This window comes from Diabrotica virgifera, chromosome 5, assembly GCF_917563875.1.
Source record: "Diabrotica virgifera virgifera chromosome 5, PGI_DIABVI_V3a".
In the NCBI taxonomy this organism is placed as follows: Eukaryota; Metazoa; Arthropoda; class Insecta; order Coleoptera; family Chrysomelidae; genus Diabrotica; species Diabrotica virgifera.
The window spans coordinates 12,402,532-12,427,522 of record NC_065447.1 but is presented as its reverse complement, the minus strand read 5'-3'; the positions used below and the strand labels follow the sequence as shown (position 1 = coordinate 12,427,522).

The 24,991-nt window shown below is 33.3% G+C and overlaps 1 protein-coding gene across 2 annotated transcripts in view; it reads right to left on the bottom strand.

Moving 5' to 3' along the window:
* The window catches only part of LOC114333378 (complexin), a 283,657-nt gene that overhangs the window by 17,255 nt on the left and 241,411 nt on the right, over positions 1–24,991 (bottom strand). For both annotated transcript variants that reach the window (XM_028283351.2, XM_028283280.2), the window contains exon 3: positions 13,798–13,927. In XM_028283351.2, the coding sequence (XP_028139152.1) occupies positions 13,798–13,927 (130 nt within the window). The remainder of the gene's footprint in view (positions 1–13,797; positions 13,928–24,991) is intronic.

Sequence of the window (24,991 nt, the reverse complement as noted above, 5' to 3'; positions counted from 1 at the left end):
CGATCGATAACGGTCACAGAACTAGAGGAAGAATATCAATTTAGTTCTGTACTCTACACCTGTACTGTATCAAAGAGAAAATAATTCAAAATTAGACAGCGAAATAAAAATACATAAGCACAAACTATAAAGGATTGTCATGTCGTTGCCTTATTAAAAAAAGTTTAATATGGAAGAAGAACCACTAGAAACGTATATTATATTACAGGGCTGGCCAAATCGTGGCTCGCGAGCCACATGTGGCTCTTTGGAAGATTATTTATGGCTCGCAATAAATGTACCTGATTTACTTTAAATTTTTTTTGTTGCAAAATGTTTTAAATTACTGGCAACAAATATAAAAGACTAAGTGTAACATCAGGACTTGGACAAGGTTAACCCTTATGATTGCTGCTATTCAATTTGGCCTTAGATTATGTAATAAGTAAAATATCATCTGAGCTGAGAGGAGGATTTGCGAATCCAGGATAAAAACAATTTTGGCCTGTGCTGAAAATATAGGTGCAGTAGCTCATTCTACAAGAGACGTGAGAGAGGTGTTTTCACAACTCGAGGAAGAAACAGGTAGTCTGAGTCTTCGAATAAATGAAGGGAAGGCGAAATACATGCCAGTAACCAAAAATCCAAGACCAAGAGTTAGGCAGAACATACCTATTAATGACCACAACTTCGAAGTAGTAAAAGAGTTTAAATATCTAGGGGACATTATCATCTGTAATAACAGATGACAAGCACATATAAAAAAGTCTCAGCAAGAATAGCTGCGTGGAACAGAGCAATTTATTCCCTATCGTTATTATTAAGAACTAAGCTGTTAGAAGGATAATCTAAATTACGACTGTAGAGCCAGTTACTCGCCCTACATGAACTCTACATCAGCGGGAAATAAATAAGCTGCTGGTATTTAAAAGATAAGTTCTCAGAATGATATTTGTCCCTCAAAGAGATGAATTGACAGAAGAGTGGAGAAAGCGCCGCAAAGTTGAATTGCTGAGTATGTATGGTACTAAAAATATCGTCAGATATATATAAACGCTAAGCTAAGATGGGCAGGTGAGGTGGTAGATCAGAGGAAGACAGAGTGTTAAAGACAGTGTTTTTGGGAGACGATAGATCAGTAGGCCGTCCCAGAAAAAACGGAAGGATGATGAAGAATCGAACTATCCTTATCCTGAATTAGTAAAGGCTGCTTGTAGAATTATTTGCATTTTTGAAACAACGATGTGAACCATTTTATTTCACTTTAAAAATCGTGAAATCCAAAGAGCGAGAGAAAAATTTAATATCTTTTTTACACTTTTAGATACTTAATTGTTTAATTGAGGCCCGCGAAAAATTTCAAATTTTAAAAATGGCTTGGACTTTCATGGAGCTTGGCCACCCCTGTTATATTATTTTGCGGTTATGCCGTACTTCAAAATAATGCTCTAAAACTCTAAAACCCATTGTTGTTTGCGACATTACATAAATTTCATTGTAAATCAAGACATTTCAAAAAGAATCTCTGCCGTTGAAATTACTACACTGCGGACAAAAAGAATAAACCATACTTTTTCAGGTTCGTTAGCTGCAATGGAAGTAGCAGCAAGATGATATATAAAGCTACTGTATTTTTTAAACAAACCAGATATTATATTTCATCTCCAGAATTGCCAACGAGTGAAAATAAAATTGTTTGCAGACTGGAACGTGAAGTTAATAGAGAGTCATGCAAAGAACGATTCAGAAACTATTTACTGGTTTCCCGAAGACCATTTTTAACATTTACGTAGGTAAAGACTTTGGATTGTACGACTGAATTGCTATAGACCGAGAAAATAACTTAATAGTCTCGTAATAAGAAAAGTTGGCACAAAGGTCTCAAAAATTACAGAGAAATATGCTCTTCATAGATTTTTTATATCATTAATCCTACCATAGAACAGAAAGAGGAAGGAAAAAACGTCCGGGACGACGACGTATGTTCTGATGGGGAATATAAAACAGTGGAGTGAAAAAACGACAATATAACTCTTCAGAACCGCTTCAGACACAGTAAAATGGGCAATGATAATCGCCAATGTCCTTAAAGGGTGAGGCACATGAAGAAGAAGAAGAATAGAAAAACGTTTACCAAGACCTCACAGTGGTTTTTGAATTTTAGCCTATAATATTGGCATTATTTTTCCTTGCAGGATCGCTTGTATGAGGGCATATCTGGATTCATTTCTTCTTCATTTCTTCTTCATTCTTCTGAGGACCTCGTCACATGTGACGGTCAGTCCACGTGATTTTAAGTATTCTCCAATATAGCAACATCTCAAATGCTTGCAGACGTAGCATCGCAGAATTCTTATTTTTATACCAGGAGAGAGAGGTTGGACTCTTTTGTGTGGAGAAAAATCTCCAGAATTTTTCTTAGGTATTTCTCATTTAGAACTTTTAAGCGATTCTTCGTTATTCTGTGTAAGTTACCACATTTCTGCTCTATAGTCTTACTTATATGCACCCATTAGTCATATAGTCCGTTTAAAAGGATCTGCATTTTAACCCCCACTATATTAAAACTGTGGGTCTAAGAGACCCTCATGCCTCTAATAAGACCTCTTGGCAGTGCGTCTCATGCGTTGGAGGCGTTAAAGTGTTCGTTTATTCGCTATTCTGAAAACTATCGATGATTATGGATGCTGCTTTGTACTCCATGACAAATGTTGGCTAAATATTCAATTTTTATAGACAGGCTATATTATTATTTGGTGTTTCTTTGGTAATTTTTGATACTTCAGAGTGCCATTAACACTATTTATGCATTATTGTTTTTTTGTAAATAATTACCTTTTTTGTGACAAAGCATTTTTGAAAGAATCCGTTCGAAAGGACTATATGCACAGAAGTCAACGATCGCATTATTTTCAGATTATCATCTTATCAGTTGTTGGAGTCGATGGAAGTGGACGATACTGATAAAGATGGTGCGGATATTTATATTCACCCCCTTGGGTAAATTTGGTCGAATCTGAGAAATACAGCGATGGGTACGACCAAGAATCTGGTGATATAAATAGTTTGCCAAGAGGTATTTTAAACCAACCTTGCGAAATTTCATTTAAAAATGATTTTGATGACAATAAGGAAAATAATGCACACTGTCTGTTCCTCCACATAATTTACCAAGACGAAATTCTGTAAACGAGTCTATAAGACTTCCTTTGTCTATAAGATTGCAAAGAAAAAAAATCCAAAGCCCCATCCAAAGCTAAACGTAAAAAGCACATAATTGGACAAACTCAAATTTGAATAATAATATAGATGTTGATTTCCAAACCATACCACCTTCCTATGAAGCTCAGAATGCTGAGTCTCCAGTAGATTTTTTCCTGCTTATCTTGTTAACAAACAATCTTGAATAATATAGTTTGCCAAACAAATATGTATGGCTTGCAAAAAAACCAAAATCTAAATTTTTCTCTAGACGAGCTTTATCTTATATTTGCTGCTATGTTACTTAGTGGATATGCAAAATATCCCAATAAACGTATGTTTTGTAATTCGTCTGATGATATTCCTATTATGCTAAAGAATTTTATGAGGCTAAATCGATTTGAAAAACTTATAAGACATCAACATTTCAATGATAAAAGTAACATTGAACAAACCGATAAGTTGTGTTCAAACTCAGGTCAGTTATTGACACTTTGAATAAAATCTTTCTGTTATTGACACTTCTTCTAAAACAGTTATCCATATCCATACTCTTCTTCATATTGTCCTTTTAAACGGATTTGCTTTATTTCAAAATCTCAGAAAAAATTAGCCTAGGTAATATTTTTGTTTAATTTATAATGATGTTCCTATGGATTTCTTTCGCAATTTAAACTTATTTTTCACTTTTCTTCTCTCTATGCATTAATGGGTTAATATTGAACTTATTAACATTCTATATTAATTGTCACTGTACTTTTTTTTTGATAATTTTGAGGTTATTTGTCTTATCTACTATACAGTGGGACCCCGATAAGTCGGTCCCCGATAACCCGGAAGTCCAGCTGACCCGGACCGATTTTCATCAGACAAAACAAAATTTTTTTCACTTTGACTGAGTTTTTACCAAGAAATAAACAATATGTACTCCATACAACTGTACATAATTTAGATGTACTGTGAATATGTATTACACGTTTCTGCAATACTAATGGAGTTTATCTCTAAGTATACCGTATTTTATTAATTTTTACCATATTCTCCGGCTAACCCGGATTTTCAATAACCTGGATCGGCCGCGGTCCCGTTTAAACCGACTTATCGAGGTTCCACTGTACTTCTTTTAATTTCTTCACTGGTGTTGATATATTTAGTCCGTAGTAATCCTATGCTATCCCTTTTTAGTACATATAATACCAGTAAGATATTCAAAGCCGAGAGAGATACTCATTGGTGATGGTGACGTCATGTGCTTATTTAACCACGTTTTTTCAGTGAAATTTTGAATAGAATATTCGCCATATAATGAAAGGCCCTTTAAATGTCCTTCTGGATTCTAAATCTGCTATCTTAACTGAATACCACCATACCATAGTCTGGAACAGATTTGGCCCAGCTTATGGTGGTTTGAGTAAATTCTTCGAAAGCCGCTCTAGTATCCCCCCCACTATTAATTCGTCTTAGAGATGCATTACAACAATACGTTCTTTGGACAGTATTTGAAGAAAAAAAAGGAACAAAATACCAACTAAAAGATATGGTGTTCCTCAGGACACGGACAAGGAATGAGCAAATTCATCTGTTTTATTTCTAGATTGGTAAATTGTATGACATTCTAGTCTAGGTTATTTGAAATATTGGACTTAGTTATTTAAAGATTAGAAAAAAACATTTAGTATGCATAACACAAGAACGTTTGACGAATGAGAAAAAGTAGCTGTTAAATAAAGTAGTAAACTGTATTGCCGCATTATATTCCTGGATGATGCGAAAGCATCTAACTTTGCGATTATAATGACACCTGTTTTTTAATAGTTGTCACATTTTGTTTGCCATCTGCCAATTAATGTGTCATTTGTCATAAGTTATATCTGTCATACGTCACTTGTCATATGTCATATAATCACGAAGACAGACATATAATTAAGTAAGATGCTGTGAGAAAATTATTTGAGAATATTTTAAATTATGTAGTAATTGTAATTACGAGATCTTTTAAAACAATTTTATTCGCATTATTAAAAATCTACAATTCTCATTGGCATATGTCAGAAAACGCTAAAACCATTTTGAACATTCAGTTATCACATCACAGTAACAATATTTATAAAAAAAATGTTTTTTATCATATAGATTTATTTTTCCTGAAGAATTCTCTTCCATCCTATTTTAGTGTCATAATCTATGTATTTTTAAACATATATTATTCCTATTAGGTGGTCTGTTGATCAGAGCAGCTGACAGATTATCTTCCAACGGGGGGGGGGGAGGGGGAGAGGGGGGAGGGGGAGAGGGGGTGGGGGGCTATGGAGACATAAATGATGATATTTTGTGCGGAGTTGTTTGAAAAAATTACTTACAATTTATTGGTAATATTGTCCGACAAATTTTAAAGGGTAACTCAGTTGTCGGAGATATCAAAGTTTAAAAACCTGTATATTTGTAGAAATTTCTACACACCTGTGTGGAAAAGGTGTCTGACTCGACATGAATAACTGTATAAAAAAGTCTCACGAGGGAGGTAACTATTTTTTTATGTGTGGGCCCCAGGTCCAATAGGAGAGAATAGGTATTAATTTTTTGCTTAATTTCTAGAGCACAAACATCAATACATAGTTCAATACATGGTTTTAATTTAATAAAAACAATTAAGGGCCTTCATATTTTATAACAATACATCCACACAAAACTTTAGTAACGTATCTTTTTTTTGTAAGTACCCTTTTTTGTTTTTAATTACGCAAGTAAAACAAAAACCCACTCATTTTGAATCACTCTGATATAAAATTATTTTAAAACACAATATACGTTTTAGCTTCATACGAAACATTGTATGTTTTTTTGCAAAAAACCTCAGCTTTAAATTAAAATCATATCTGTTTATAAAATAAATACTAATATTTATGTAGTTGTTTAATTAAACAAAGAGTAAACATGGAATACAAATATACATGTGAAATCAAAGGGGAAAATACAGGCCGATGTTTTAATATTTATACTCAAATTAAAAATTTTCTGAATTTATAAATACGTACCTACCATAATTAGAAATACATTTAAATACATTAATATTGAATCCCAGAATTGTGTGGATTATTAGATATACAGTGTGTTCCAACAAAAATTTGACCCCTCCCCAGAAACTCAGAAACCAAGAAACCAATTTAAAAAAACACGTCGTCAATTTGTATTAAAAGGGGGACGAATTTTTATGGAAATCTCATGCCGTCAAATGTAATTCCCTACTGCCCCGCATGCATCTAAACATTCCGTATATGTATTTGACACATAGGAGTTTTCTATTGGTTCTTTGCAGCACGCGGTCATATTTCAACCAATAGGCGGCGAGGTTGCCAAACGCGTATACGGAATGTTATTCGGTGCAAAATTCATATACGGAATGTTAAATATTCGTAGAGCGAAACAGACAACTTTTTATTAGAGTTAGTTAAAAGGAGATTGATTAAAATTCTTGTTAATGTATTATTAAATAAAAATAAAACAATAATTATAGTATTTGGAATGTTATTTGGTGCGAAATTCATATGCGGAATGTTAAGTATTCGTAGACTAAAAAAGACGACTTTTTATTAAGTCAGTTAAAGTAGACTGATTTGAAAATATTTTGTTAATGTATTATTAAAGAAAATAAAAAAATTATTACCGATATGGAATGTTATTTGGTGCGAAATTCATAAATGGAATTGTATAGATTTGAGAGACATTATTTCTTTATTTGACTAAGGTTTATGGCAGGGGTGGGCAAATACTTTTAAGCGCGGGCCAAAATGAAATTTTCAAAATGTTTCCCGGGCCGGACGACTATACCCAGTATGTACGCTGGAAATTTTTAATACGGTCCATTATATTAAGCCATTGGTTAAGACCTGGAACTAATACCGGAAACCAAATCGATCACATTCTGATCAAGAAAAAACAAGCGAAGTCAATAAATGATGTACGATCATATAGAGGAGCGAACATAGATTCCGACCACTTCCTGGTGATTGCAAAATGCAAAATTAAGGCAAAACCAACAGGAACAAGAGTAGCGAAAAAGAAATGGAACATACAAAAACTGGAGGAGGATGAAATAAAAGATTGATACAAAGAAGAACTTAAAAGAGGAATACAACACGAAGAACAAGAAATAGAAGAACAATGGAAACGAATTAAACAAGCCATAGAAAAGGCAGCGGATACAGAAATTGGCACAATAAGAAACATCAGAAGAAATGAATGGTTTGATCAGGAATGTAGAGAACAGATAGAAAGAATAAAGCCAGATTGAAATGGATAAACTCAGGAACAGCAGAAGATATGGAAACATATAGGAGATCAAGGACAATAGCAAAGCAAACATGTAAAATAAAAAAGAAAAGAAAATTAGAAGAAATAATGATGGACATCGAAAGAGAAAACAGGAGAAATAATACTAAACCACTATATAATTACTTAAAATTAGGAAAAAATCAAAACCGATGGTAGCCATAGAAGAAGACATTTGGATAAGATATTTCGAAGAATTATATAAAGCAACAGGTGAGATGACACAGGAAGGGGACATAATAAGGATAAGACAGGACGCGGAGGAATACAAGGAACCTACATACGAAGAAGTAGCAGAAAGTATCAAGAAGATCAAGAACAGAAAAGCAGCGGGTTATGACAACATAAACGGAGAACTCATCAAATATGGTGGAGAAGCTATAACTAGAAAAATACATGAATTAATTGTAACGATTTGGAAAGAGGAAACAATGCCAGAAGACTGGAAAACGGGAATAATTATAACGATACCCAAAAATGGAGACCAAAAAATATGCAAAAACTATAGAGGAATCACCTTGCTAAATGTCACATATAAGGTCATGAAAGGAATAATAAAGAGCAGAGCATACCGAAAAAAGCATAGGAAATTACCAATATGGATTGAGAAAAGAAAAATCGACGATAGACGCTATTCACATAATAAGACAAATCATGGAAAAAGCATATGAACACAACATGGAACTGCATATGCTTTTTGTGGATTTTAAAGAGGCCATCGATAAGCTAAAAAGAGAAGAACTAATAGAAGATCTAACACGCATAAAAATACCAGGCAAATTAATACAGTTAATAAAAATGACAATGAAGGAGGCACAAGCAGTAATAGATTTAGGTCAAAAGACAACAGAGAAGATTAAGGTCCAAAACGGTGTCAGACAAGGGGATGCCCTGTCAACTGAGTTATCCATTACAGCTCTAGATTGTGCAATAAAAGAACTAACAAATAACGGAATAATTAATAAAAATGCACTACAAATAGTAGGTTATGCAGATGATATCGTTATAATAGCCTGGGACAAAAGATCATTAATTAAGGCATTCTCTGAAATAGAAAAAGGGGCAAAAAGAAGAGGACTAGATATAAATATTGAAAAAACAAAGTACATGAACGCAAGCAGATTCAAGAAATCAAGACTAACACAAATGATAATAGATAATTACAGATTTGAGGAAGTAGATACATTCAAATACTTGGGAACGATGATTAGTAGAGATAATGAAAGGATAGACCTGAAACCGAAACTACAAGCAGGAAATAGAGCTTATCACAAAAATAAAAAAAAAATAAAAGATAAAAAATTAAGCAGAAATACAAAGATGCAAATATATAAGACTACCATAAGGCCAGTGGTAATGTATGCCATAGAAACCAACACCCTAACGTTAAAAGAAGAAGAACAGCTGAAAGTATTTGAAAGAAAAATAATGCGCAACATTCTGGGACCAAAAGTAATAAATGAAAACGAAAGAAAACCCTGGATGAACCACGAAATAGAACAATGGATGGAAGGAGAAAACATAGTGAAAGAAGCAAAAGCACGAAGAATAAGGTGGTATGGTCATATAAGTAGAAAAAGTGAAGATGATCCCATTAAAGTTATTACCAACTGGATACCCCCTGAGACAAGAGCACGAGGCAGACCAAAAGCAAGATGGAAACATCAAGTCGAAAACGACTTAAGAGTTATGGGAATTCGAAACTGGAAAAAAAAAAGACTGAGAACCGAAATGAGTGGAGAAAAGTAGTGACGGAAACGAAGACACACCAGAAGCTTTGAGGAGACAGATTAGAAGAAAAGTGGGCTGATCCCCCATGTCTTAACCGATCATTGAAGTGAAAAAGAGCTATAACTTCCACGGGAGTGTACAGCTTATATACATATACATTATATTAAGCCATAACAAGGATCCAGATAGAAAATAAACTTCAGAAATTCGATCAACAATAGAGTAATCAAGAGCAGCCATTTTGAAGAAGAGGAAATTTCTGAGTAACCAAAGATTAAATCTGCAAATCTAATATCGGATGGTAAAATGTTATGTCAAGTCAACCATCATAGACGAAATTCAACGGAGACAACTGATCTGGTATGGTCATGTACGAAGTCAATGGACGACGACAGGTTGCCAAAACAAATTTTAAAATGGACGCCAAGGGAAATAAGGAAGAGAGGAACGCCAAAACAATCCTGGCTAGGCGGCATTCAGAAGGCAATGTCGGAAAGGAACCTTCATCCTGACGAATGCAACGACGGACGAAGCTGGAAACTGGCAACCGGAAGACGGAGAACGCTATAAAAACCGGGATAATAATAAAAATGTTATGTCCAATCTTTTCTTCTTTATTGGATTGTTAATGCTGACTTAATGAAAAAGCTGCAAGCTTTTGAGATGTGGCTTTTTAGGGGAATTATGAAAATAACATGGACCGATCATGTTACGAACGAAATGGTGTTGCACACAAAGGAAAAGAAACAGAGAACTTTTGACCATCATTAAAAGGAGAAAGACATAATTTGAAATTAAAAATCACACTAAATTTTCTCTTTTTTTTCACCTCTGTGATAAACATTATAGAAGTTTTCAGGGACTTTCGGCCCTCGGTAATGTAATATTTCATTCTGCGTTTAAATTTTTCAAAAATACTTATTAGTTTTCTCAGGATTCGAAAAAAATGAATGCATTACGCTGTTAAAAAAAGATGCTTGCGGGATTTCTCAATGGGCCGGATAAAATAAGCAAAAGGGCCGGATCCGGCCCGCGGGCCGGCTTTTGCCCACCCCTGGTTTATGGTATAAGGTATATGAATTTCGCACCAAATAACATTCCATATGCTATAATTGTTTTATTTTTATTTAATAATACAATAACAAAATATTTTAAAATCAGTCTTCTTTAACTGAATTTAATAAAAAGTGGTCTTTCTTGGTCTACGAATATTTAATATTCCGCATATGAATTTCGCACTAAATAACATTTCCAAATACTATAATTGTTTTATTTTTATTTAATAATACATTTACAAGTATTTTAAAATCAATTTTCTTTTAACTGACTAATAAAAAGTTGTCTTTGTCTGTCTACGAATATTTAACATTCCGTATATGAATTTCGCACCGAATAACATTCCGTATACGCGTTTGGCAACCTCGCCGCCTATTGGTTGAAATATGGCCGCGTGCCGCAAGGAACCAATAAAAAACTCCTACCCCCAGTTTTCTTCAATACCAAGTTTAGTCGAGTGATACATGATTTGAAAGGTATTTTTTTTCTTTACACGACCCTCTATTTTTGTTAATTTGCGGAATAACTTTAAAGATAATTTTGGATTTAACTAACTTATAATAAATTTGTTAAGTCCAAAATTATCTTCAAACTTATTAGGTAAACTAAAAAAAAATAGGGTGTCATGTAGAGAAAAAAATTACCTTTCAAATAATGTGCCACACTTGCTATTTAAACTGTATGCGGGGCAGTATGGGGTTACATTTGTGGGCATGATTTTGCATGAAAATTCGTCTCCCTCCTAATATAAATTGACCTGTTTTTAAATTTTTCTTTGTTGGAACAGACTGTATATTAGGTACGAGTGCCATACGATAAGTAGGAAATAGAAAATGTCATCTCAAAACTCATCTAAAAAATCGGAAGATGCTCTATTGAAAAAAAGAAGCAAGAAAATACAAAATTTAATAGAAAAAGACAAGACCGAACACTTAATAAAAGAGAAATAAAAGAAATGAACCAAATAGTTAAGAAAAAGATTAGGGGAAGACATAATGGAAGTACAAAGTAACACAGTTATACAGTGTGTCGCATTAAAGATGAAGACAGCCCTATACTCCGGCTATCAAAATAAATACAGATTTGAAGTTTTGCATAGGTTGAAGGTTTACATTTACATTTTTACGAAGATAATTAACTGGAATTTAAATTTTAATTGCGGCCTACAGCGAATCTTTGCTACGCGTTATTTGCATTGAGTTTACTTGGCGCGAGCTAATAAACGTAGATTAGAATGAATAAAGATGGCAACATAGCCAAAACAACGGACACTATGGAACTATTGGTAGCAGAAAGAAAGGTAGAAGGCCAAGATCAAGAGCAAGATCTCCAAAATGATGGAGATCATCCATCTGGTACAGGATCACAACCAATGGGAGAGCAAGCTAACAATATTCAGAATGTTATCATACCCAGCGAGGAATTAGACAGGGCGACACTATCTCTTCCCAACTATTTACTGCATTTCTGGAATATGCATTTAAAAAACTGGATTGGGCTAAGCGGGGAATAAATATTGATGGTGAATATCTAAGCCACTTGCGCTTTGCAGATGACATGGTCATTATATCCGAGAGTTTAAATGAAGCTCACAAAATGATGGAAGAACTAAAGCAGGCAATAGAACAAGTAGGTCTGAACATAAACTTTCAAAAAACAAAAAACCAGACCAATTTAGTTCCAAGTGATGTTATGAGAATAGGTGGGCACGAAGTACATCAGGTTTTTAGCTACACCTATCTATTTAGGGCATGAAATGAGAATAGGAAAAGACAATCAAACTTGTGAGATTCAGCGTATTCATGGGCAGCATTTGGCAAGATGCGACATATTCTAAAAGAAACGCTACCGATTTGCTTGAAGAAAAAAGTTTACAACCAATGCATACTACCGGTAATAACATATTAACATATTGTTCCGAAACCATAACTTTAACTAAACATTCTACAAATAAATTGAGAATAACTCAAAGAAAAATGAAAAGAGTAATGTTGGGAATAGCAAGAAGAGATATGGTACTAAATGGGACAGTAAGGAGAGGACCAAAGTGACAGATGTCATAGAAAAAATTGCACAAGCCAAATGGAGATGGGTTGGACATGTAGCACGTTTAAATGATAATGGAACAAATGCCTCATATAATGAAGACCTAGAGAAGATAAAAGACACCGAGGTAGACCACCAAAAAGATTGATGGATGTATTAAGTAAAATAGTGGGAAATGGAAGAAAATAGAGGAGACCTATATACAACAGTGGATGCAAGAGGTTGAGGAATGATGATAATGATAATGATCATATCCAGACAAGGACTCAAAATAATGAGGAGTATAATACAATAGACTCTAGTGTATCGACTAACATGATTAACAGTGTATGTAAAGAAATTAATAAAAATACAAAAAGAAATAGGAAAGTCTTCGCTTCGACTAATATTAAGAGATAAAAATTCGAACGACGATATCTGAAGGAAGACAAAGATAGAAGGTATTACAGTAGGTGGTAAAACTGAAGGGGAGATGACCTGAAAAAAAGACGAACTGAATAAAAGTCTTGTAGAATGCAATGAATACCAAGGGATAACAAAAGGTGCCCAGGACAACTATCTATTAGATAAACAGAGGTCCTAAAGAGAATAAAAGGAAGCTGAATAACATATGTACAATACGATAAATCTTGAAAAATCGAGATCTCGAAAGAGATGTTTCGAGAATGAGACAAACGGCTGAATGGTAATCTCAAAATTGATTCCAGGAGGACAAAGCTAGAACAAAAAATATATCTTGCAACACAATTCAACTCTAAATTCGATTCAACTTAAAAAGATTTTGGAACAATATAAGACTCTCATTTTTTTCTTTTCAACCTTAGTACATTCTATAAAGAGTCATATTTAAAAACACTCAGTTTACTTTAAAGGCCTAACCTTCTTTTAACATTTTAACAAAAATCATAGTAAAATCTTCCGTATGTAATGTGACAACTGAATGGTAAAAATGTGCTATACTATAAACATCCATATATCAGAAACAAACCCTTTAGAATAATTGACAGAAATTTGACATCTATTAAGGTTGAGCGAAAGATTAAATAACAGTCATCAAGAAAACTCGAAAACTCGAAAAATCATGCAGTTTTTTGCTAATTTTCGAAGTGTTCTTGAGTTTTACGAAAAAAATTGGGTCACTCGAGATTCATAAAATAAAAATAAAAATGCTTTCTACAATCACAACCACTATTCTTCATCATGATGATGTTCGTATTGAAACTTTTTGTATTCTAATAGAAACTTGTATACTTTTAACGTTGATTTTGGTTTGTAAATACCAATAATTAATCAAAGGAAAATAATGCTAGAACCCGAACAAACCCAATTTTTTTCTTTAGTATATTTTCGTGATCAAGTACCATTGCTGAATGACCAGTCGGAGCGTGTGCCATCTACTGAACTATAATATGCTACATCGCTTTTTTAAATTTCTCAATCGGTTAAAACACTCACTTGTAAATTCATCTTCGTCCGCCTCCTCGGCCTCCCGAGCTAACTCCTCGGGAGTTTTCTTCTTTCGCATAAGAGGGTTTGGTTCTTCCTGAACGGGTTCCACTACTTCTTCTTTTTTCTTTATATTATACTGAAAATAAATAAAATATGTTAATAGTTTGTCGCAAGGACTGAAACTTATAATATTTAACACATTTATTAGGTATTTAATTCTTTGTTTTTAAATGCGATAAACAAATAATAAGATTTTGATTTCAAATTTAAGGGCTTATTATTAATGCTACCACCGCACCTAGATATAGCTGTGACGAAGAATCTAGGACTCCACAGAGAAATACACTAGCTGAATTATGGATCAGAAGACCATAATTTCATTCTACTGGAGATTGGCATGTAGGAAGAACTCCACCCCTCAATTTACAAAAAGAAAATAAGTAGCCAACCTTCAAAAGACTAGTCAGCAAAGCAATCGGAAATATCGTATAATCAGTCCAGAAGAACTAGAGGAAAGATTCCTAGACATCGAAAACATCATAACAGAAACCATAAATATCAGCACTACCAAAGAGGAACACACCAGCAACAGAGATATATTCGGAGATATCAGCCAATAGCAGAGAAAACTAATTAGGAAGAAGAACAAAGCAAATAAGAGAGCCCAAGAAGACAAGAACAGATCAAAGAGACTACATAGCCGGTCAAAGACGAGTTCCAAAAATATGCGAGCGAGAAATGGGACAACCATTGAAGCAACAAGAAGAACACAGCAGAAACATATATGTAAACTAAAGAAATTACTAAGAGATGACAGAAAACCAATCCCATCTCTAGATGGACAAAACGGCATAGTATACACCACCGAAGACAAGGCTGAAGTCATGGGAACCACCCTAGAACGACAGTGTTCCATGAAATACCACCAAGAAGAAGACTCTGGCTTTGAAGAGGAAGTCGAAGAAGACCACTACAGAACACCACAGAAGCAGAGTATCCACCACTGAAACACCCATCACCAAAATAAGTGAGCGATTTGATACAGAAAATCTCACCAAAGAAAGCACCTGAACTGGATGAAATTACCAACAGGGCTCTAAAATATTCCCCAGCGAATGTAGTCGTTTATCTGAAGAACATAACAAACGCACTGATAAGATTCAGGAGATTCCCTAATCGAAGGAAAGTAGTCCACGTAATCACAATCCATAAACCAGGAAGAAACGGTATATTTTCACAGATATACAGGAGGAATTCCGGAGGCAGGAGTACCACAGGGAGCTGTGGAGCTCTGTCTCCGCTGCTGTATAACATGCACACAGCCAATGCTCCCAGAACACTAGGCACCATGATCAGCCTTTATGCAGACGACACGTTAATAGTGGCTAATCACAGAAACCAAGACACTACAACTAGAAACCTTCAGACAGCACTAGGCGCTCTAGAAGAATAGAGCATACAGTGGAAAATTGCAGTAAATCCGCAAAATATTTAGCAGTGATTTTTAAGAAGAGACGTGGCGTACCATCCGAACAACTAGAGATGTTAGACGCTCTCATTAGATGGTCAAATGAAGCAAAGCCCTTCGGAGTCACCATGGACAAGGGACTTACGTAGTACAGAAAGAAAAAATGGTGCAAGCCAATATAAGCATAACAGAGGGAAGAAGCAAATTAACATTCACAACAAAGACAAGGCTTATTAAAAGCATCATACTGCCCATTTTGACGTACGCATCTCTCGCATGGGACCTACGGAGAGATCTCATAGTTGATATGGGTAATGGATCCTTTTGACAAGTTAAAATCAAATCTTTCAAGTTAAGCTAACAGTAGTTGGCATGTCTGATTACAGGAGGCACTGGACTAGACAAGGCTCGGATTATCGGGGCTCCACTGTAATGCCTTAGCTCCAGGATGGACTTTAATTTAAAGTTATTACATGACTACCTTATCAATCCAGTAGTATTGAAACACAAATAACACCAAACTCACTTATCATTATCGCCGTGACATCTCCAAAGTTATGACTATGCGTAAGCTAATTATTTTGCGACGTTGTCACATCAGCTATGTATTCACCCCTTGGTGTTCCTACTTTGTACCGGGTGTCCCAATAAGAATGGCTCTCGGCCATATCTCAGGAACCGTTTATAGTACAGCTTTGAGAAAAAAATACTTTTAACAAAAGTTGCCTCGGGAAAAGCCTGGAAATTATTTTCATAATTGTAGGTCCACCGCTAGAGGGCGTAATTGAATATCAAAAATTAGAAAATCAAAATTTTACCAAATTTACCTAATGAAAGGGCAATGGAAATCCAATCATCGTATTCTTCATTAAATTCTGCGCATATTTGATTTCACAAGTTTAAGTCTACCTTTGCAAATAAGAGGTGGGGGTGAGTGGGAACCATCTTATGAAAAAATGGCTGTAAGTCCGGTTCTGCTAAATCGAATTTTGCATACTTGGTCTTGTTAAAAACAGCTCTTTTTCCTCAATGTAATGTGATATTTTCGAAATAGTCTAATAAGTAATATGCAAGCTAGGAGGCGTTATTTAATTATTTTCAGAAATCTAGTTTTCTTTGGAAAATATTAAATACAAGTATGCATTTTTATTCCTGTATTACAAAATTAGATCAAATTAGCAATATAATACCGAAAACCGATGTCGATACCTTTTTTTCTATCTCGAGATATCTCAAGAAACGTGTAAATTTTAAACATAACTGTTCTGTCACCGGTAAACGAGGTTAAGGAAAAGTATGTGCTATGGAAAAAACAGTTAAACATTTTCCAGATGTAAACGTATATAATTAATTAAAACAACAATAAGACAAACAACACTATAAAATATAACAAAGAAATAAAAGCAACTACTTACTTATTCTTAGCGACTACTGCCTAAATGTTCAAATTCTTGCTCATCATTTTCGATGCAAGCATTTACTCTTTCAAGAGTACATTCAATAGCAACATATTTAACTGTTTTAGACTTTTATTTATGGGGACGGATTAAAGACTTTGTTTTTGCCGCTTGGACCACCACTCGAGCATAGCATTGCGAAAGCAGAAATTGAGACTGCTGTTCAATCTACTCTTGAAAGAGTAAATACTGGCATCGAAAATGATGGGCAACAATTTGAACATTTGGGTCGTCAGTAACTAAGTAAGTAGTTGCTTTTATTTCTTTGTTATATTTTATAGTGTTTTTTGTCTTACTGTTGTTTTAAACAACAGTTGTTTAAAATTTACACGTTTCTTAAGATATCTCGAGATAGAAAAAAGGTATCGACATGCGGTTTTCGGCATTATGTTTCTAATTTGGTCTAATTTTGTAATACAGGATTAAAAATGCATACTTGTATTTAATATTCTCCAAATAAAACTAAATTTCCGAAAATATTTAAATAACGCCTACTAGCAGGCATATTAGTTATTAGGCTATTTCAAAAATAATAAGACTCTTACATTGACGACAAAGAGCTGTTTTCAACAAGACCAAGTATGCAAAATTCGATTTAGCAGAACCGGACTTACAGCTATTTTTTCATAAGAAGGTTCCCACTAACCCCCACCTCTTATTTGCAAAGGTAGACTTAAACTTGTGAAATCAAATATGCGCAGGATTTTATGAAGAATACGATGATTGGATTTCCAGTGCCCTTTCATTAGGTAATTTTTGTAAAATTTTGTTTTTTTAATTTTTTGATATTCAATACGCCCTGTAGCGGTGGACCTACAGTTATGAAAATAATTTCCAGGCTTTTACCGAGGCAACTTTTGTTATAAATATTTTTTTCTCAAAGTTGTACTATAAGCGGTTACTGAGATATGGCCGAGAGACATTCTTATTTTTACACCCGGTACATCTTAAGACCCGTGTTAAGCTGCCCCCCCCCCACTTGCAAAAATTAAAAAACAAATAGCCCTGATTTATGAGATATTTATGAGCTCTCATATTCCGCAAACTAAAAATTTTGAGCTCGTTCCACTGAGCAGGAATTTAATACCCTAGTGGGGGGGGGGGGGGCTGAGTCAGCCCCCCCACTACTTAAAAATAGGAATATTGAATCGGTTTTTGCGGCAGAATTACGAGCTATTTATGAGCTCTTGAAATTATATAGTTTCGATTTTTGAGCTCATTCCCTTCACCCCCAAACAACCCTTTAATTGATTTAACTTAAGAGAAAGATGCTGAGAAAACTTAAAATATATCGTATTGCGAATATAATTCCTATAGCTTATATACTCTAAGAATAAACTATTAAATCAAGAGCATTTCGATTATTGAGCTACAACCCCTTCGCCAGAAAACCACCCTATCTTCCCGGCTTAAGAGAAAGTTGTACTTAAAATGCGTTAAACTAATTATTTGGCGACTACATATCATTTAATAATTTATAACCTTCCAAATTACGCGCATTTAGATCAGTAAATTGCAATTTATTTTGTATAGTGCAGTCACTGAAGGTAAAAATCAACGATTACCTTCAATTTCGGTGAACCTTCATCGATTTTCACGAAAATTGGTCAGTGGTTAGAGGATACGTCAAGAAACAAAGGTGACATGGTACCACCTTGCGCCTTTACCCTGAGGGTGAATACCGCCCCTTCTCGGGGGTGAAAATTATTTTATAAAAAATAACTGCACAAATCAATAAAAGAACAAATTAAAAGCAAAATTTATTATATAAAGTTAATAAAATAAGTAAATACTTTTTAAGTTATTAAAGATCAAAGATTTTAATTATTTGTGAAAAAAATGCATGTTTTGAAGAGGTTTTTTGTAAATCACTGAAAAACTGTAAGTTTTTACAAAAAAGTTAATAGTAGTTTAATTCGTATAGCTTATATTCTAAGAATAAACTCTAAAATCACGCGCCTTTCGATTATTGAACTACAACCCCTTCGCAAGAAAACCATCCCATATTCCCGGCTTAAGAGAGGGTTGTACTTAAAATAATTTAAATTAATTATTTGTCGACTATATATTGTTTAATAATTTATGAGCTCGCAAAATATACGCATCTCAATTATTGAATTGTCATTTTCTTTCTATAGTGCAGTCACTGAAGGTAAAAATCAACTATGACCTTCGATTTCGGTAAATCTCCATTCATTTTCACGAAAATTGGTGAGCGGATTTTGATACTATCAACTTTTTCTGGATCTTATTTTTCATAGGTATTTCTAAGTACTTTGACAAGTATTTAGTACCTAAGTGTTATAAAATGCATCTCTTTCCCGTTATTTAAGCTTGAACCCTTAGATTTGAACAGTCGCGGAAAAAATATACATTTAATTACCAATAACTTACTTTAAATTAACATTAAAGGGTTTTTCAAGTAAGCAATTTATTATATTTTTTATTAGCTTCAATTTTAGTGATGAAAACTTTTTTGTAAAAACTTACAGTTTTTGAGTCATTTATGAAAAATCGCTCTAAAGCATGCATTTTCTTTCCAAAAATTAAAATATTTGATCTTTAATAACTCAAAAAGTATTGATTTATTTTAATCACATTATATAACAAATTTTGCTTACAATTTGTCACTCTCTCGATTTGTGGGGTTATTTTTAATAAAGTAATTTTCACTCCCGAGAAGGGGGTGACATATACCCCAGGCTAAAACCCCAAGTTCTTATTGTCAATTCGTGAAAATAAATGGCGATTTACCGAAATCGAAGGTAATAGTTGATTTTTACCTTCAGTGACTGCACTATAGAAAGAAAATGGTAATTCAATAATTGAGATGCGTATATTTTGCAAGCTCATAAATTATTAAACGATATGTAGTCGCCAAATAATTAATTTAAATTATTTTAAGAACAACTCTCTCTCTTAAGCCGGGAATATGGGGTCGTTTTCTTGCGAAGGGGTTGTAGCTCTATAATCGAAAGACGCGTGATTTAAGAGTTTATTCTTAGAATATAAGCTATACGAATTAAACTACTATTAACTTTTTTGTAAAAACTTAAAGTTTTTCAGTGATTTACAAAAAACCTCTTCAAAACATGCATTTTTTCACAAATAATTAAAATCTTTGATCTTTAATAACTTAAAAAGTATTGACTTATTTTATTAACTTTATATAATAAATTTTGCTTTTAATTTGTTCTTTTATTGATTTGTGCATTTATTTTCTATAAAATAATTTTCACCCCCGAGAAGGGGCGGTATCCACCCTCAGGGTAAAGGCGCAAGGTGGTACCATGTCACCTTTGTTTCTTGACGTATCCTCTAACTACTGACCAATTTTCGTGAAAATCGATGAAGGTTCACCGAAATTGAAGGTAATCGTTGATTTTTACCTTCAGTGACTGCACTATACAAAATAAATTGCAATTTACTGATCTAAATGCGCGTAATTTGGAAGGTTATAAATTATTAAATGATATGTAGTCGCCAAATAATTAGTTTAATGCATTTTAAGTACAACTTTCTCTTAAGCCGGGAAGATAGGGTGGTTTTCTTGCGAAGGGGTTGTAGCTCAATAATCGAAATGCTCTTGATTTAATAGTTTATTCTTAGAGTATATAAGCTATATGAATTATATCCGCAATACGATATATTTTAAGTTTTCTCAGCATCTTTCTCTTAAGTTAAATCAATTAAAGGGTTGTTTGGGGGTGAAGGGGATGAGCTCAAAAATCGAAACTATATAATTTCAAGAGCTCATAAATAGCTCGTAATTCTGCCGCAAAAACCGATTCAATATTCCTATTTTTAAGTAGTGGGGGGGCTGACTCAGCCCCCCCCCCCACTAGGGTATTAAATTCCTGCTCAGTGGAACGACCTCAAAATTTTTAGTTTGCGGAATATGAGAGCTCATAAATAGCTCATAAATCAGGGCTATTTGTTTTTTAATTTTTGCAAGTGGGGGGGGGGGCAGCTCAACACGGGTCATCTTAAGCAACAATTTGAAAGCTACTCCGTATCAATTTATGCTACCCTGTTTTTCGAAGTCTATAAAACTTGCCTACATTTCCCTAAAAGAATCCTTTGAAACGTCACTCGACAATGTTCGGTTAGAGATAAAAGTACAAAAACTTGTAAAATACTAACTGACTGATAAACTTTCGGCGAAAAGTCGAACTCGAAGAAAAATTTAACAGAAAATATGAAATAAACCTTGTACCCAAAACTTTTTTATCGGGTCTTGCTTTAAAGTTTTTCCATAAATTCCATTCAGGATATTTTCTATTAAAACTTTTGGAATTTGTTTCGTTTTGTTCTCACGTGTTTTACTCGAGTTTTGAATATCTTATTTGTGTTTTACGCCTCTTATCTGGGTAAACTCTTAACGGTATACACTATTCACAAAATTATTAAAACTCTGAATAGAAAACCAACAGAAGGGATGCATATGGGAGCATCTAGGATTATTGTGTGTTGTTTACAGATGAACTTTTACGGATTTTCAAAAATGTCGTTGAGATAAATGAAGAAAATGGTAACATGCGTAACTTAAAAATATCTGCATTGAATAAGTACATTATGCATATTTAAAATATACCTTCTCTACAGGGTTTCTCATTATATTTTGACCCCCACTTATTTTCCTTAATTTCGGGAATACAACAAAAAGTTTCAAATAAAAGTTGTATTATTTTATCTGTACCGACCAACAGTGTAGCAACAGACCAAATTTTGTATACAGGGAGTGCCCAATAAAATGCATCTTCAATATATCAAATGGGACACCCTGTATTTTTTTATAGTTTTGAGTAGCCCTGCATTTCCTGATTACAAATATTTAACATAGTTGTAGCATAAGTCAACAAAATTAACGACTTACAATACTACATTTAAGATACAATACTACATTTAAGATTACAATAGATGCTCAAAGTGCCCTCCATTGTTATCAATGCACAAGTAATATCTTCGTCTCAAATTTTCTAATGCGTCAGATATTGTGTTATTATGACCATTTAAATTTTCAATTTCCGCTCGAACTTTTGACGTGATAGTGTTAATATTTGTATTTGAATCAAAATACACTTTTTTTTTTAAAACCCCCATAAAAATCTATCACATGGTGTTAAGTCGGGACTATTTGGTGGCCATGTAATGGTACCCTTATTGCCGATCCACACATTAAATTGATTATTTAAATGTTCTTGAACAGCTACGACATTATGTGGCGGTGCTCCATCTTGTTGCAATATCATAAATACTATTTAATTGATTTTGTGTATAATTTTAATTTAATAACTCATCCACTTCTGTAATGACTGTGTCCAAATATGATAAACCCAGTTAATTTATAATCATAAAACAATGGTCCAACTATTTTGTTTTGAAATATTCCGCACCACACATTTATTGATTTTCTTCCTGACTTTTTTATTTGCTTAATTTTTCTTTTTCTATTATTTTTCTGTTCCCACGAATACCTATTTCTTGTATTAAAAATGCCTGAAGTTGAAAAATTTGATTCATCTGTTCATAAAATGTTATAAAAATAATTAGGATAATTGTTCAAATTTGTAAGCATGTCTTGACAGAACTGTAAACGCTTTCTCTTATGAACATCGGTAAGTTCTTGTACCGGTAATATCTTGTACGGCTTATAGTTGTGCTTTGTTAAAACTCTATGTATCGTCGCACGGCTTTTCTCTAATGCATTAGTATCATTGTTTAGACTAGTTTCGGAATTTTCTAAAATAAAAATGTTATTATGGATTTAATCTATTATTTAAGTATTTAATTTTTACCTTCAAAGTAAAGCAAAGTATTAAGATCTTCATCATCATTTCCTACGATAGTACGTTTCTTCCGTTCAAACATTTTTTCATTTATGACATGACGATAATTATATAAAAATGTATTTGCAGAAGGAGTTTGTCGATCTGGATAAATCAGCCCATATTCTCTTCTTGCCGCTTGCTTGTTTTTATTATTTTTTACATAAATTTATATCTACTTTTAGTAGAATATATCTACTTTTTCATCTGCAGTATAACCCATTTCGGTATGAGGACTGACAGTTTATAATAAATTAATAATTGTTTAATTTTGAAATGTCAGTTGCATAGCCTATGGTTACCCTTTTGTAGTACCATACGCCATTATTCGCGGTATGCAAGTACTTGGAAGGGATACTTGAAACGATCGTGCGCGAATAGCGGAGAAATATTGCAACTTTCTTAAATAATTCATATTGTCAATTGAAATTGTCAAATTGACGTACATTTCATATCTACTGTCATTGAAGAAGAAAAATTATATGTTGCTCCACAATATTGATATGATATGTAATTATTATATAAAGGTAAATTTAATTAATTGTATTTTGCTTGCAGTATGCATTTTATTAACTAATTTTATTTACTACATACAATTGTTTACTTTTTAATAACATAACCTAAATCTTATTTTTTCTTCTTATTATTTTTTTGGGCTATGGCCTTGACAATTATCCAGTAACCAGGACTAATATAATTGGCCAATATAATTAAAAGTGCGAATAAAGTTGCAGAGCGTAGAAATATATGTAGCTTTGCCGAACTTGCACGGTCCCAATAGAACAAAACTAATGCTACACTATGTTTTATATATGTAGATAAGGACACACCATTAAACTTGATAAAAATAATAAACATAAAGATAAAACCCATAACTAAATTAAAATTCATGGTGACGTTTCAATTATTACTTTAATCATCGTCAGAATAATAAGTTTCTTGAGCGGATGCTTTAAAATAATTTTAAAGGAATAAACAATAATTAACGAAAACGTAAAAAGGACATTGACAATCATTGGGTTAAGTTATATATTTGTAATATATTTATATATATATTTATGTTATATACAGGGTGTAACAAAAATACAGGTCATAAATTAAACCACATATTCTGGGACCAAAAATAGTTCGAATGAACCTAACTTACCTTAGTACAAATATGCACACAAAAAAAAGTTACAGCCCTTTGAAGTTACAAAATGAAAATCGATTTTTTCAAATATATCGAAAACTATTAGAGATTTTTTGTTGAAAGTGGACATGTGGCATTCTCATGGCAAGAACATCTTAAAGAAAAATTATAGTGAAATTTGTGCACCCCATAAATATTTTATGGGGGTTTTGTTTCCTTAAACCCCCCCAAACTTTTGTGTCCGTTTCAAATAAATTATTATTCTGGTGCCATTAGTTACATTAAATATTTTTAAAACTTTTTTGCCTCCTAGTATTTTTTCGATAAGGCAGTTTTTATTGAGTTGCGGCTTCTTTTTTAATATGTTTACATAAAAATTTTATGAGGGTTTTGTTCCTTTAAACCCCCCAAATGTTTGTGTACGTTCCAATTCAACTATTACTGCGGTACCATTAGTTAAACACAGTGTTTTTAAAACTTTTTTGCCTCTTTGTATTTTTTTGATAAAGCATCTTTTATCGAGATGTGGCTTCTTTTTTAATATGGTTCAAAATATACCTAAAAATGTAAATCATAAATAAATTTTCATATTATTACCAAGTCTCCATAATCGTACTTTACCATATACAAATATGTGGTGGATTTGACAAATATTAAAATATCTCGATAAAAACTGACTTTTGGAAAAAGTACTAAGATACAAAAAAGTTTTTAAAAACTTGTGTTTAACTAATGGCGCTACAATAATAATTAAATTGAAACGTACACAAAAGTTTGGGGGGGTTTAAAGGAACCAAACACCCATAAAATTTTTATGGGGTGTCCAAATTTCAATATAATTTTTTCTTAAAATAATACCGCCATAACAATACCACATGTCCATTTTTAATAAAAAATCTCTAATAGTTTTCGATATATTGGAAAAAATCGATTTTCATTTTGTAACTTCAAAGGGCTGTAACTTCTTTTCCGTGCACATTCGTACTAAGGTAAGTTATGTTCAATCGAACTATTTTAGGTCCCAGAATACGCGATTAAATTTATGACCTGTATTTTTGTTACACCCTGTATTTATATAACTATGTTATATATTTGTAATCAGGAAATGCAGGGCTACTCAAAACTATAAAAAAATACAGGGTGTCCCATGAAATATTGAAGATGCATTTTATTGGGCACTCCCTGTATACAAAATTTGGTCTGTTGCTACACTGTTGGTCGGTACAGATAAAATAATACAACTTTTATTTGAATTTTTTTTTTGTATTCCCGAAATTAAGGAAAATAAGTGGGGGTCAAAATATAATGAGAACCC